Below are 15,475 nucleotides of genomic sequence, written 5' to 3'. Positions count from 1 at the left end.
CATTTCACCTCCCAACAACACATTTCTTCTAAACAACAGAACTTCAGTGAAAGAAGTAAAAGTAATTTTACTTGCATTCAGAATTTTACTAAAGTAAAAGTAAAGACTGATTATCAACAAAATATTCATTCAACATACTCATTATGTATAATGGACCATTTCAGAATAATATATATTATATTAATGGATTATAATTATTCATGCATTACTGTGTAAGCATCATTTTAATGTTGCGCTGGCAAATGTGGGGCTTATTTTAATGACTCCATATACTGCTGGGTTATGAGGGGTGGAAGTAACAAACATTAATTAATAAAAATGAAGGTGATGAAAATGCATGTGAATTGAAAAACAGAGGCGTAACAATGGATGTGAAATCAAGAATGGAGTGAGAAATTATTAAGTGATTTGATTAATTTAAAGCTGATTTGATTAAAACGTCATGATATGATGAAAACAGAGCCATGCTTCATCATGTTTATTTTACATTCATCCTTCATCATTCACAACACAAAATTGCCATTTTTCATTTAAATAATGTGGCGTGGGTAGATTAATCTATGATAATACATCATAATTTATTTGTTGATTATATTTTGTATTAATAATCTGAATGTGAAAAGTAACTAGAAACTAAAGCTGTCAAATAAATGTAGTGGGCTAGCCTTGCATTAGTCTGGAACCTCTCAGTTCATTTTTGATTTCCTCGATTTCGTTATCATATATATACCAGAGCAAATAAAACTTGAACTCGCAGATTCACTCAGACATCTACACATGTCCACCAAATGTGGTTGCAATAGCACAAAGTGTTCAGGGACATGGCATTTTTTGTAATGTAAGCCCTGCCCACAGCATTTGAGCAAACTGAGGGCCAGCTATAGCAAAACTTTATGGAATATCAAAAATCTAACTTTTTCCAGCTTGGTCCAGAGATGTTCTTTACCAAATTTGGTGACGATTGCTCAAAATTTGTGAATTTATACTGATTTGGACAAAATTCAAATTGCCGTGGCTTATATTCACTGGAATTTTGTTTCTGAGACTTACGGATCAAAAGTTACAGGCCAAAATATAAAGTTTGTTGTTATAGCACCATCATCTGGCCAAATTGCACCAAATTAGACACTGCACTATTAGGTCCTCAGCAATACACCCGCAAAGTGTGGAGTCTGTTGGATGAGCAGCTGTCGAGATAATGGTAGGACATACATACATACATACATACATACATTGAGAGATTCCTTCCTTTGTAGTTAGATGCTGACAAATGGACACCTGCTGCTCTGGCTGTGACATCCATGCAAACTGCCCGATGATGGCATTACGATGTGAAATGATTTATAATTGTGATATTTTGTTTTCTAATCAGAATGAAGATATTTGTTCCCAGTGCTCAGAGGATTCATTCAAAATTTCCAAAAAACATAATTTTGAGTCAAAAATCAGAATAAAACACAAAGTACAAAAAGTACTTGAACACATTATTAGAAAGTAATAACAAGTATATACAAGGTAAAACAATGCAAAATTACCGAGGTTCAAATTCTTGACCTTAGAAATAGAAGCTGACAAAACAATCTCTATTTAGTAGCTGTTTCGAAGCTTTCAGTCAAATCACATGATGTTTATTTGATTATTCCGTATTTTTTTGATCATGTGATGTGAGGGAAAGCTCCAAATGAGTTACTAAATGGACTTTGAGGAGAGACGGTCTTATCACTAGCTGTTTCCAGGATTGCTACAGCTCAACTTTCAAACCAACATGAAAAGTCCTTAATGTACTTGGGAATGTGTCTACAATCCCATACCAAATGGCAAACTCCATCTGCTGATGAAGATCAAGTGATGTGATCAAAATCCCCAGAACAACTATTAGTGGAACTTGTTTTGTCAAATGTGAAAATATAACATAAATTACTATGGAGATAATAATGATAATTGCACAGAAACAATATATAATATAACCATGACAGAGGTTTTTAACTCATAAGTGAGTTTAATGCGGGTCAGTTTTATATTATATATCCCAGCAGGTTTTATGTTAAATGTGTTATGAGCTAAAAACTGTAAAATTGAACACGTAAGAGTAAAAGATCATAAAAATCATAAAGTATTTACAATTCAGACCCTGAATATGTGCTCATGGCATATTTTCCTCAAAGAGTTGAGTTGAGAAATGTCAGAGGGTATGAGTTTGTAGCCATTCTATGAAAATAGAAATCCTATTTTATGAAAGGAAAAAAAAACATACAGGTGTTTCCTGGTCTGTCACGTGATAACTCACCTCCCCCTTGTAAACGTGTAATATCTACATTTCCAGTCATAAAACGTCTGCACCTCCAAACTACAGCTATTTTTAGCATTTTTTTCTCCAGTAATAGCCTCACGTGAGCGCAGCTGTCGTTGTCGGTTTATATTTAGAACGCACGATCCCCCGGCTCTTGCGTCAATGGAATCCCGTGCGTGCGTCACACGGAAGAACGTATGTGCCGAACCCGACGCTGATTGGCTCCCGACCCGGAACGTTCCACCGCCCCGTTCACCATTTTTGGGCATTGACCCGCCTTTTTGTCGACTCAGCCAAAATAAAACAAGAGTGTATGGAGCCTCCTGCATTGGTCTGACCCAGTGTGTGTGTGTGAATGTGTCTGAATGAGTGTGTGTGCTGACAGCAGATGGCCGAGGTGACATTCATCACTTTCACTCGTTTGGAATAAATGAAAAGCTACAAAATCTGGATATTTACATGAACCAGGTGAGTGAAAGTGGACTGTTTGCTTGCATGTGTTGATATTTATCTATTCAGGGGGCCATGTTAATGCTGATGTGAGATTTATATGCTTGCCTTTATGCTTCATTATAATAATTCAAGCTCATGGGACAAGAATGACTGCACTGTTGATACAACAATCAAACATTTGCAGCCTGAATGTTTAAAGATGTTATATGTGCCTCAGCCTCCCTCTCTGGGTAGCAGTCAGAGCTCTACACTCAGTTGCAAATTTGTTCGGTACACCTAGCTAAAACTAATGCAGTGTGAGTAATAAACTTGACAACTGAGTGTAATTGAATTATTATGGAATTCTTGTTTTATGATAAATAGTTGTTAAAGTAGAGTATATTTTGTCATTAATGAGGAAATTTCCCAGAGTGTGATTGATTAAGCTAGTAATAATACTACTGCTGCAACTGTACCATGAGTACTTTCCTAAAAGTTTCATCGGCTGTCTGGTCTAAATTCTCAACTGTCGTGATTTTACATGTTGTATGTTGTATGTGTGGGTCTCTTACTGTTGCTATACGAGACGACGGATAGAGTAGGGCGTATTTATAGGACATAAAACACTTGTTGGACACTTGAGCAGTGTGGTCTTGCCATAAGTCGAGCTTGATTATAAGTTTAGGAAAATTATTTAATAATTTGATTTAAGTTTGAGCTCTTTCTGGGGAATGCTCAGGTGTTCTCGCTAGATGTGCTTCGCTTTTGCACTGGAGAACCCCATAGAGTGAGGAAGTTGACACTTGTGGATACACATTCACCCAACCACACACACACACACACACACACACACACACACACACACATAAACAGGCTTTGCCACCTTTCCCATTTCAGCTGGCATTCAGCCCACCCTGAAATACAATCTGCAACACTCCCTGGTACAGCTCCTGTGAAAGAGGGTTGCCCTCCACTGAAAGAGGTTTTCAGAGCATTAACAGCAAGTAACACAATATCTGACTATATCTGATTGCTCCACTGGACCACCCTCTGCATTTTCTAAAGGGGACGACGGACTGAGATATGGCATGTACGGGAAATGAGACCGCGTGCGTTCAAGGTGTTAATGTAGGCTACTGTTTGGATGGTTACAGAGAGCGGATTAAAAAATGCTGACCTAGATGATTTAAGCTATATCTAATTTACTCGGATGTCTGCACTTCATTGTATGCATTACTGCATACATTATGTTTAAACACTCCTTATCAGCCCTAGTTATCCCCAGTGATTTAAGTTACTTAATTTTATTTTAAAAAAGCAAGCATAAAAGTTTAAACAGTTTGCAACACATTTACATGCATAAGAACTTCGATTTAATGACTCATACAGTATATTTAAATGTAAACAATGTTTATCTTACATGAACAAACATTGGGGTTTATTTTCATCTGTAGTAATTGTTGCTGTCCTCTGTCCTCTGTCCTCTGTCCTAGCGATGCCCTGTGTACAAACCCAATATGCATCCCTGCCCCATGACACCTATTTCAGCTCTGAGTTTTTGAATGCTGACCTCAGTGCCAAACTGATGATGGACATCAGTGGCCAAAAGGACCAGCTGTCTACATCTTCGTTGCCCAGCATCAACACCTTGGTGGGAAATGGCTACATGGGGGAGTTTGATGCTTATTCCTGCAAGATTACCACCTCTCCTCCCGCCTCTACAGTTTCATTCAACCACGCCGCGGTAGCTGAAAGCTCCTGCCCTCAGATGCAGAGCCAAGCCTTCAAGCTGGATGATCTCCAGGTGTATGGTTGTTACCCAGGATCCTTTGCGCTCAGCTGCCTTGATGAAACACTGTCGTCATGTGGCTCTGACTACTATGGCAGCCCAGTTTATGCTGCTGCTTCTCCTCCAACACCAGGCTTTCAGACCCAGTCTGCACCTGTCTGGGATTCCCCGTTCAGCCCCTACCCCTCAGCCCCTCCGTCCTCTGTGGCTGATAAGGCCGCCATGGCCCAGCAGCTCTCCTTTTTCACCTTCAGCCCCGCACCAGAGCAGCTCTCTCCCCTGGGGCAGCATCAGGACACTCGGCCAGGCCATGACGACCCTTTCTTCCTGTCCCCTGCTCAGCAGCATGTCTCTCCACTTCATTGTCCCCCCATGTCCCTGGACCATGGACCCCTGGAAAGCCCCAGGATAGTGGAGGGGGCCATGACGTCTCCTAAAACCCACAACCCAGGTTCCAGTGAGGGCCGCTGTGCTGTTTGTGGTGACAATGCATCCTGTCAGCACTATGGAGTCCGCACCTGTGAGGGCTGCAAAGGTTTCTTCAAGGTAAATAGCTGAACAGCATTTTGCAGGTTTATTCTACCAAGTAGATACATCTACTGGGACGACATATTGGCTCATAATAGCTTATTGCAGAAATATTGGTATCAGTGCACATGTTGGCCAATAAGTAACAAGAAATTGCAGTACAGAAACGGCAAAGATGTGTATCAGGTGGTTTAGAAACAGTGACACCATATAAAGTTTGTCCACCAGAGAGCGCTGACAAGTTTAACTGTACAATGTACATATCTTGGTTACAAGAAAAATGTAAGGGATCCTTATTAAAAGTGTTTTCTTATGGTATGTGTTTGTGTAATAAAGTATAATGATTGGATTCTCTCAAATATTGATATCAGTCTCAGCCTCAAAAATCCAGTATTGTTCAGAGCTATACTTGTGAGTTATTCAGATTAAATGAGACGTTCATATTGAGCTTTTACCAGTAATGCTCCAATGGTTATTGGCTGATACCAATGTGTATATTTGTTCTGGAGCGCGCCAGTTGAAATGCAAAACAGGTGACGCTTTTAGGACATACCAATAATATGGAAATTGAGATGCTAATGTAACCTAGGATAGTATGCAGATTTATTGGTGCATTTCTGTCAATTACAAAATGTGTGCAGCATTATAAACCTATAGTAAGGTAAATTATTTTCCCTGTTTGACAGCGAACTGTGCAGAAAAATGCAAAGTATGTGTGCCTCGCCAGTAAAGACTGTCCAGTGGACAAGAGGAGGAGAAACCGCTGCCAGTTCTGCCGTTTCCAGAAATGTCTTGCAGTGGGAATGGTCAAAGAAGGTAATGCAATGTCAGACTCTCTTAAAGCTTTCAGTGACTAATGTACGGCAAGAAACCGGGGTTTGTAATGACAGTCTTGTGAAAGCAGAGCTAGGAATGACAGACATATGTAACCAGAGCCTTATAGTGCCAGCTGCAGAAAAAAGGGAAACTGAAACTGATACAGCAGTTGTTTTTTAAATTGCGGGGTGCAGCAACGGCCATGTGAGAGTCACGAACGTGTGGTTTAAGTCTCCTCTTTTCTATCCCTCTCTTAGTTGTTCGCACAGACAGCCTCAAAGGTCGCCGGGGTCGTCTGCCCTCTAAACCCAAGACTGTGGCTGAGGCTTCATCCACGACCCCCAGTGTCAACATCATAGCCTCTCTTGTCAGAGCTCATTTAGACTCAAACCCAACCATCGGAAAACTTGACTACTCCAAGGTAAATCTCAAGACTTTCAGCGTGTCCAGAGCTCCTTTGTACTAATCACATAATACGGGATGTAAGACAGTGAACAGCTCATTGATGGTATTTGCAGTCCTTTTCAGTGGCAGTGACCCTTCCCTTCTCTTCCTCCTCAGTACCAGGAGACAGTGGACAACCTGAAAGAAAAGGAGGATGCCGGTGATATCCAGCAGTTTTATGACCTGTTGACCAGTACTTTGGATGTAATAAGAAACTGGGCTGAAACCATCCCAGGATTCACAGATTTCTGCACAGAGGACCAGGAGCTGCTCCTGGAATCTTCCTTTGTTGAGCTCTTCATTCTGCGACTCGCATACAGGTTGGCTTCTTTTACCATTGCCATGTTAACTGATATTTCACGAGACTGCAAAGAATGTGTGCTTTTCAATATGCTGATCGAACTGTCGGTTTGAAACTGTGCAGGTCAAATCCTGAGAAAAACAAGCTGATCTTCTGTAACGGCGTGGTCCTCCACCGACTGCAGTGCGTTCGTAGTTTTGGTGACTGGATTGACTCCATCATGGATTTCTCCCAGAGCCTCCACCGCATGAACTTAGACACTTCCTTGTTTGCCTGCCTTGCAGCGCTCGTTATCATCACCGGTGAGTGAGAGCTTCTGTTTTGCTTTTCATTACAGTGAGTCTGACTGCGTTTGAATTTTATGTTTATATTCCGAACTGTGTTTCTCATGAGAACACCTTTTGCATCTAGATCGCCACGGTCTCAAAGAGCCCAAACGGGTTGAGGACTTTCAGAATCACCTCATCACTTCTTTAAGGGAACACGTGAGCGGAAACGGATCAGAACCGAGCCGGGCCCAGCCCAACTATCTTTCTCGTCTTCTGGGAAAACTCCCTGAACTGAGGACTCTATGCACACAGGGCCTACAGCGCATCTTCTACCTGAAACTGGAGGACCTGGTCCCCCCTCCACCAATAGTGGAGAAAATCTTTTTGGATACTCTGCCGTTCTGAAAAAACATGAACATAAATGTGTTGTTTGTAAAAATGATAGACTCAAAGCGCCTAACGTGAGGTTTTATCATTGGACTGTGAACCTCCTTCTGACAAATGTCTGACATTGTTCAAGAGACCATTATTTTTCTAACAATAAGTTTGAATATGGTAACTGTGTGAGTACTGCATAAAGATTCATATAATTTCAATGAAACTGTCATGGACAGAGCTGAAGTGGTATTAACAGTTCAGCACACCATTTATATATATTTTTGTGTGCATTTGTATAATGACTTTATTGCTGTGCTAGATGTGTGAATGTTGTCCTGCTATGCAGCTAGTAAGACATGGATATTTGGGTAGATGCAATGCAGTGCTACATACATAGCTTTTCCTAAAAACAAAAAAACACACTAATTTCTTAAAAAGCAAGATGCTTTTTGATCCCACAAAGGTGCTGAGGTAGTAGATTGTTTAGTAGAAAAAGGCAGGCAGAATCACACAACCTGTTTCTCTAAAGAACTGTGGAGTCCTACTTTTCAAAAGGGAAATATTTACTAATTTCTTTGTATCACAAAAGATAGTTTTAGTCCTAATCGTGCTCCTGTGGAAGGTCTTGGACCAAAGTTTACTCTTATTTTGATACTACCAGTTACAAACCTTATTGCCTTAAGCTAAACAAAATGTTCTGACATAACTGCTTCTGCTGCCATTTTGCAACACCTTGTAAAGGCTGATGCTGGCAGGGTTCCTGTTGAACCACATGTCCCTGTAACAACACACTTCTTGGGCTTTTAAGAACAAAAATGGACTTGCTGAATAAAAATGCAAAGTGCCTTTTTCAAACCATAATAAGTGACACTAAGTGAATTTTCATTCCAAATATCACACACAGCGAGGCCCAATTACGGCAGAAATAATCTATATCAATTTCATCACCAGAATTCATTTCGTACTCACGACTGATGAATATGATTTCAGGCCTGTGCCAGCTTTTGATATGAAGTGTCAGAGGGATGCGAGTGTCAGTACAGTTTGACAAAGAGCATACAATACTTGAATGCACACTTCACACTGCTAAACTGGAAGGACATCAAGTAATGACAGGTGGTTTAGGATCTATAAGAACTAAATCCTGTTCATATGTTCCTGAGGCGGTGAAACTCATATCTACAGTAGAGCCGTCCAGCTTAAGATTAAATTAAGTCAAAGCGTCTCCTTGTATCCACAAATAGATACAGTATTCCCTTTCTGTGATTTGTTTTTACCCAACAACGCTTGAAAATCTACATGCATAAGCTGACATTTCATGTTTGACATCAACTGGTTTCTTGTCTTTGGCCCTGAATACATCACCCTACTTGTGTTTTGAACCTCAACTCAGTGTTTGTAAAACTCTCCTACGTCTTCCACATTCTTCTGAATTGTGCAGGTTTTTTTTTTTACATGTTGGATTTATTTTTTATTTTCATCTCAAAATGAATTTAAGAAATATCTTAAGGAATCACAGTGAAATGTGATGAGAAGATGAGCAGCTAAGAGCACTTCAAACAGTGTTCAAACAGTATGACAAATACTGTGTTTTGTTTGGGACATGTGTGTGGCCTTTGAATACACTGCCAGGGCTTTCGTAAAATTGTGCAGGAGTATTAAAAAGAGAATATTTGATATTAAATCTTTTTGAAAATACATCACTGGCTTCCTTTGTTTAAATATTGGAAATGGAGTGATATATTTCCTGTAAGTGTCTTCAAAGAGACAGAATATATTTTGTATTCTGCTTTTTGAAACATTGGCTTACAAAAATGGTTAAAGGATAAGGCTGCTGATATTATATATTTTGTTCTCAACAAATCACATGAAAAGAAAGATCAATAATGCGTTAGTCCGTCTCTCGATGACTTCCTTACTCAAACCCATTTGTGCAACAGTGTGGCTTATTGATTGTCACAAAATTTTGTACAAACATTCATGGTTCCCAGAAGATTAATCCTAATGACTTTGGTGATCTCCTGACTTTTCCTTTAGCGCCACCATGAGGTTGATATTTATGGCTTTGACTGATATATCACAACATCTGTTGGATACATTGCCATTAAATCCGTCGTCCTCAGGACGAATGGATCCCCTGACTTTTCAACGAGCACCATCATCAGGTCAGTTTTATCCAATATTTCCATTCCATGTTTTAATGCTAATTAGCGAATGTTTGCATGCTAACATGTTGAACTAAGATGCTGAACATGGTAAACATTTTCCTGATGAGTTTACGGTCTCAATCTTTAGTTCCAAGTCTTCTTCAATACAGCATGATTTTCATTTTGTAAATTATTGTCCCATTGAGAGTATAATAGACAACCGCTACCATGGCAACCTGTCAATCAGGATAGAGACGTTCGGTTGACACTAAAAGACACTCTATGGAGTCGGCTGTTCTTTTTCTCCGGTAAGTACATTTACAAGCTAATTTTGTACGACTTTACATGGCGTAGCCAGAGGCCAGGTGCATAGTGTCCTCGGGTTCTCCACCCTCTCATCCAAATATGGTCACTTATGGTTCTAAAAAACCAAGATGGTGATGGCCAAAATGCCAAACTCAAGGCTTCAGAAATGGTCACCCATTGGTCCACAAACCAGTGGGTGACGTCACGGTGGGCACATCCAGTTCTTTTGTTGTTTGTCTGTGGTACAACCTCATAGAGCCTGATACTGAATAAGCGATGTCAGGCTTTGGCTACAAAGGCAAAACTTGTTAGTAAGATCAACATATTGTTGTTCTTGGTCTTTTCGTGGGATTTGTTGACAAAATAATGTCAAATATCACCAGACCTATCCTTTAAGAAGAATCTAGAAAATGTTTCCCAGTAATTTGGTGCAGTGCAGGAAACAAAGCGTAAGCTTTGTTTAACACAACACTCACTGTGCTGCAGCTTGTTACATATTAATGATGTGGTGAAAAGTGACCAAAAGTAGTCCTTCATCTCCTTTTCACTTAGTCTGTGTTGTTTTGTCACACATGGCGTTAATGTTGGCAACATCCCCAACCAAAGGGAAGACGACACCGTGCCACTCTCAGCCACAGCAGACTGCAGCACCGACTGCATTCAGCCGCTCGACACCCGATCCTACTGTACACCACGTTCCGGTCATCTGGATTTTGGTGTTGGCAGACAGAGTGGAAAAAAGGGACAAGGGGAGAAAAGAGGAGGAGGCAATATGAAAGCTAGCTTGCATTGAGGTGTTCATTATGTTACAAAATGGCAAGCGTGCTGCACAAGTCAGATGTAATGGGAACAGCAGACGAGTACAGTTTCAGGATTTAGATGAATGCAGCAGCTCAGAGAGTTCCTTCTAACTAAAAGCATCTATCTACTGTGTTAATCCCTTTTGACTTTCCTTGTGACTTTTCATTCTTTGTGGTCACGTATCCATGACAGGTCAGACATGTTGCCCCTTCACATTGCCCAAACCCAAACTCAAAATACATTCCCTTGTCCATATATCCCATGTTTGAACTGACACCATCTTTTTCCAAAAGTGGAAAGGTACCATCTGGAGCTGCCATTGGCCCCTTAACCTTTGACCTGTGCCTTGACATGCAACACTCTGCATTCAGGAACAAACTGTAGCCTTACACCCTGACGACATTATGTTCTGACTGCTAACATGTGGCTCACTTGCTTGTCATGGTGATTTGTTGCACAAAAATTGCTGAGCTCCATATTTTACACTTTCCTTCTGCAACTTCTCTATATACAGGAAAGGTTTGAAAGCATGTAACACAGTGAAATGTTTGCTGTTTGATTACAATACATCAAACTGTACAAGATTTTCTTGTTGTTATCATGACAATTGTATCTTTATAGAGTGGTGGAATGTAGCTGAGTACATTGACTCAAGTACTGTACTTAAGTATAATTTGAGGTACTTGTGAAAATAACATGATATACTCAAGTAAAGTGCACGAGTATATTGTGTTATTTTATAACTACGATATCAAATTGCTGCTTAAAATTAGTGCAAATGCATGAACAACACTAAGTCTACAGTCATGCTACAAACTCTGTGAGGCTGTTCTTAAAGTGGTGCTTTGAGCTAAATGCTAATGTCAGCATGCTAACATGTTCACAATTGTAATTAATTAGCAATGAATACAAAGTACAGGCTGAGGCTGTCATTCGTTTTTTTTTAAATCAGAATTCAAAGTATTAGAAGTTAAAATTCTGACCTGATGATGGAAATATGAAAAGTTATTACAATTCATCCCGAGAGGAACATGAATGTGTGTACCAAATGTCATGGCAATCCATCCAGTGGTTGTTAAGACATTTCACTAAAAACCACAAATGCGAACCTCGTGGTGGTGCTAGAGGAGGTCACCAAAGTCATTAATATTCATCCTCTGGGAGCCATGAATGTTCAAGGCTTATAAATACGGAGCTATGGGGAACTCGGCTCCCCTGAAAGAGACATAAAGCTCCCCATAAAGCCTCATTTGAGAAATTTAGGAGGAGCTCTAAAATATCAGAGCACATTTGGGGAAACCAACATTTTCACTTTTATTTAACCTGAAACTTTACATATTGGCCAGTCACAAAGATGTTAGTGTCTATGTGTGTGTGTGTGTGTGTGTGTGTGTGTTTGTGTGTGTGTGTGTGTGTGTGTGTGTGTGAGCAGCTGATTGCTAGAGAGGATATTGTTCCAGCGGGAGGAAAGCTAATAGGTTTGTTTGTGAGGATGCTGCACCTGTCGTTTATTGATGGATTGAGCTGTAAATAACTCTGTGAAGCCGTTTAGTGCTTGGTGGGGGATTCTGTGTTTCTTTCTCCACTCCTCTTTCTCTTCTACACCTTTTTATGCACACACACCTACACACAGGTACACATAACATTCTGCAGATATTCCTCTGCAGACCTTATTTTCCAGAGCATCTCAGCACAGTGCAGAGTCCCTCACGATGCTTGAGAAGAAGACAAAAATGAAGGTGTCTAAGAGAAGTTGGCATGATAATATCATTCCAGTGATGACCACAGAGTCTCCCACGTTCATCTTAACGCACATTAATTTGTATATGTACTGTATATTTGTGCAACAGTACTTGTATGTGTGTGGGTGTGCTGTTGAGTGTGGAAAACCCCCTGTGAGTGTATTTATAGCAGGCCATTGTTGAGCCCATAGAAACCACTGTAATTGGATCTGGTCTCTCTCACTAAGAGAGTCCGGTGATAAATGAGTTGGCAGATGTCATTGCTTATGCCATCCCTGTGATAACTGTACACCCCGCATCACCGTCTTGAGCTCTTAGTCCCTGCGGGATTAAATTCATAAGTGGATGGTGAGCCAGCTGAATTATCGTTCTGTAGTGTCTGAATGGGAGGGATGGAGGAAACCTGTTTGCTCTGTAGACATTTAATGGCCGTCTTCGTTATGTCCTTGGGTATTATAAACTTTACTGAGGGGCCACTCGGACAGTGATGCACTTGAAAGACGGATTTCATGCTTCAAAGCTAATACCCCTAAAATTATAATTATGCTGTTTTTCTTTTAACAGAGAAGTTGGAAAAAAGATTTAAGATTACACCAGTAAACTTTACAGTTTGGCTTTTTGCCTTTTGAATTTGATGAATTCACATTGTACCTGTTTCTTCCAATGATGATCACAAAGGTGTTTGTAGCAACAGAGGTAAACGAAAAAGACTGAAAAAGTGGATGTAAACTAATCACTGACTATTTTATATTACAAACAATAAACCTTACAACTCTGATAACTCTGATAACTCACAAGAGGCTGCAGGAGAAGCTCAGTTAGCAATTAAAGAAATTATATTATTTCTTTGTGTGTGTGTGAGTGAGTGTGTGTGTGTGTGTGTGTGTGTGTGTGTGTGTGTGTGTGTGTGTGTGTGTGTGTGTGTGTGTGTGTGTGTCTCACTATGTTGGAAACTTCTCTCTGCTCAGCCGGAGAATATGAGAATGTTACAATTATAAAACAAGATTGACAGGATGGATAGTGTTGCACTGGCAGATGACAGTTCCTGGCTGCATGCCCGGAAGTTATTCACAGCAAATCCCCACGCACACACACACACACACACACACACACACACACACACACACACACACACACACACACACACACACACACACACACACTTCAGAGAGCCCCAACATAGGGATCAAGTGCAAAGGGATGGCGGTAGAGGAGGGTGGCTGGTGGACAGGGTGTGGTGCGTGCGTGTGTGTGTGTGTGTGTGTATGTGTGTGTGTGTGTGTGTATGTATGTGTGTGTGTAGGGGTTCAAGGTCAGAGCAAACACATGGTGCAAACCAGCAAACATACTAGCGCAGGCGGGTGGTACAGTATGAGCTACAACATAGATATAAATAACTGCATCAATTAACAATTCACACTCTGACTGAAGGCTCTTTAACTCTAACGTGTTTTGTAAATCTAACTAAATCTAAGAACCATTAGGAGAAGCAATGTTTCTTGAAAAGTTTTTGAACACTTGGATCACATCAAGTGTGCAAGTGATAAAGCATCACACATGTCCTTGGAAACATGAGCAGCTGTTAAAAATAGGAATTAACATACAGGCTTTCACACAGTGTAAAGATGGAGCGTGAGAGTACTTTTCTTTTGTTGAATGTTTGGTACATTTATTGATGTCTATTATTGTCATCAACTTATTTTGGCTAGAAAACTGGGATTAGTGTGTTTTAGTGTGTCTTATTCTTGTTCTCACTGCCGTCTTGTTGTTTCATTCAACTCTCTCTCTCGTTAAAAGGCTTTTCTTAGGCAGTTTTTCCTCATCGGAATCGAGGGTCTTAAGATGTCGTATATTCTACTGATTGTAAAGCCCCCTGAGGCAAATTTGTGATATTGGGCTAAATCAAATTTACTTGACTTGACTCTTTCTGATTAAATTACATCATTAACTGTTGAAAGATATTTTCTTGCCTTGATTGGCAGCTTATAAAAAAGCACCAGACAAGAACTAATAAAGCTAATAAATATGCAGTTGTGAATAACAGTGTCTCAGTATCACTATTTAAAGGAATAGTTCAGCAATTTGGGAAAAACACAAATTGGCTTTCTTGCCGAGAGTTAGATGAGAAGATGGATACCACTCTCTCTCTGTGCGCTAAATATGAAGCTACAGCCAGCAGCCGATCAGCTTAGTATAAAGACTGGAAACGGGGAAATAGCTGGCCTGGCTCAGTCCAAAGTTTTAAAAAATTCCCACCTCATTTTACATAAATCTAAAAACGTTGTGGTTTTATGGGGGCCGTCACTGTGAAGATAAAGTTATGTGAATTGACTTTAGATGACACATATTAAATGTAGGAACAGTGGAAGAACACAAGACTATGAGGGCAGCAAGCAGATATGCTGAACAACACAACAAGATGATAACAAGCATATAATAGCTTTTTTTTCCAGCCAAAAATAAGGCATCGAAACACAAATGGATCCTCTTGAAGGAGACGCAACTTGACAAAGACACGACTCCCTCTCAGTATCAGAGAGATGAAGGCTGCCCGTCCCTCACACAGAGTTACATAACCAGTCTGAAGTAGAGGGAGCTGGCACCCCTCTGAGATCACAAGGTGCTGGCTGTGAACTCAGCTGTCAGGGGTTGACATTGAGGGCAAAAACTGCTGCGCCTCCTGAGAGGATGGATGGCATGGAAGGTAGTCTGCCACCCAGAGGACTCTGCTGCCTTAATGTTGCTCTATTTTTAAATCGATATCACTCAACACATGACTGAGCACCAAAAATGCCACACACGCACACACACAAACACACAGTGAATACTTCCTGAGGTAATAGGACTAAACATGACTAAACAGTTTCATGGCGACCTCTCTTCACAGTGGCTCCAGCTCAACACACCTGTCCCCCCCTTTGGTTAAAAATTGTGGTCAAATGCGGATGACTTCACAGATTTTACCCATTGGACTGTATGGATGGCAATGTCCATCTGTCAATCTGTCAATTTGTTGGTCAGTTCACCACTGAAATAACTATTGGGTGGACTATCATAACATTTGGTATAGACGCTGTTCCAAAAGTTTAATCTGAATCAGAATGACCTGGTTTTGCCATCCAGGATCAGCTAATCCATTTTACTTTTGTGTCGGTTTTTCAAAGCAACATTGTAAAGGATCACCCTGATTCAGATACAAACTTTTCAAGATGACCAAATCTGGATTACCAGT

The 15,475-nt window shown here is 40.4% G+C and overlaps 1 protein-coding gene across 1 annotated transcript; it reads left to right on the top strand.

The window, feature by feature from the left end:
- The first annotated feature begins 2,625 nt into the window (after nt 1–2,625).
- LOC139282360 (probable nuclear hormone receptor HR38) lies at nt 2,626–8,947 on the top strand. The gene is made up of 7 exons (XM_070902031.1): nt 2,626–2,758; nt 4,216–5,057; nt 5,726–5,855; nt 6,113–6,276; nt 6,417–6,619; nt 6,724–6,902; nt 7,012–8,947. Exons 2-7 carry the CDS (start codon nt 4,218–4,220, stop codon nt 7,272–7,274), a joined length of 1,779 nt encoding a protein of 592 aa, XP_070758132.1. The 5' UTR covers nt 2,626–2,758; nt 4,216–4,217; the 3' UTR covers nt 7,275–8,947.
- The last annotated feature ends 6,528 nt before the right edge of the window (nt 8,948–15,475 follow it).

This window comes from Enoplosus armatus, chromosome 3 (assembly GCF_043641665.1).
Source record: "Enoplosus armatus isolate fEnoArm2 chromosome 3, fEnoArm2.hap1, whole genome shotgun sequence".
NCBI lineage: Eukaryota > Metazoa > Chordata > Actinopteri > Centrarchiformes > Enoplosidae > Enoplosus > Enoplosus armatus.
The sequence above is the reverse complement of the archived record's forward strand: the minus strand, read 5'-3'. Positions and strand labels throughout refer to the sequence as shown.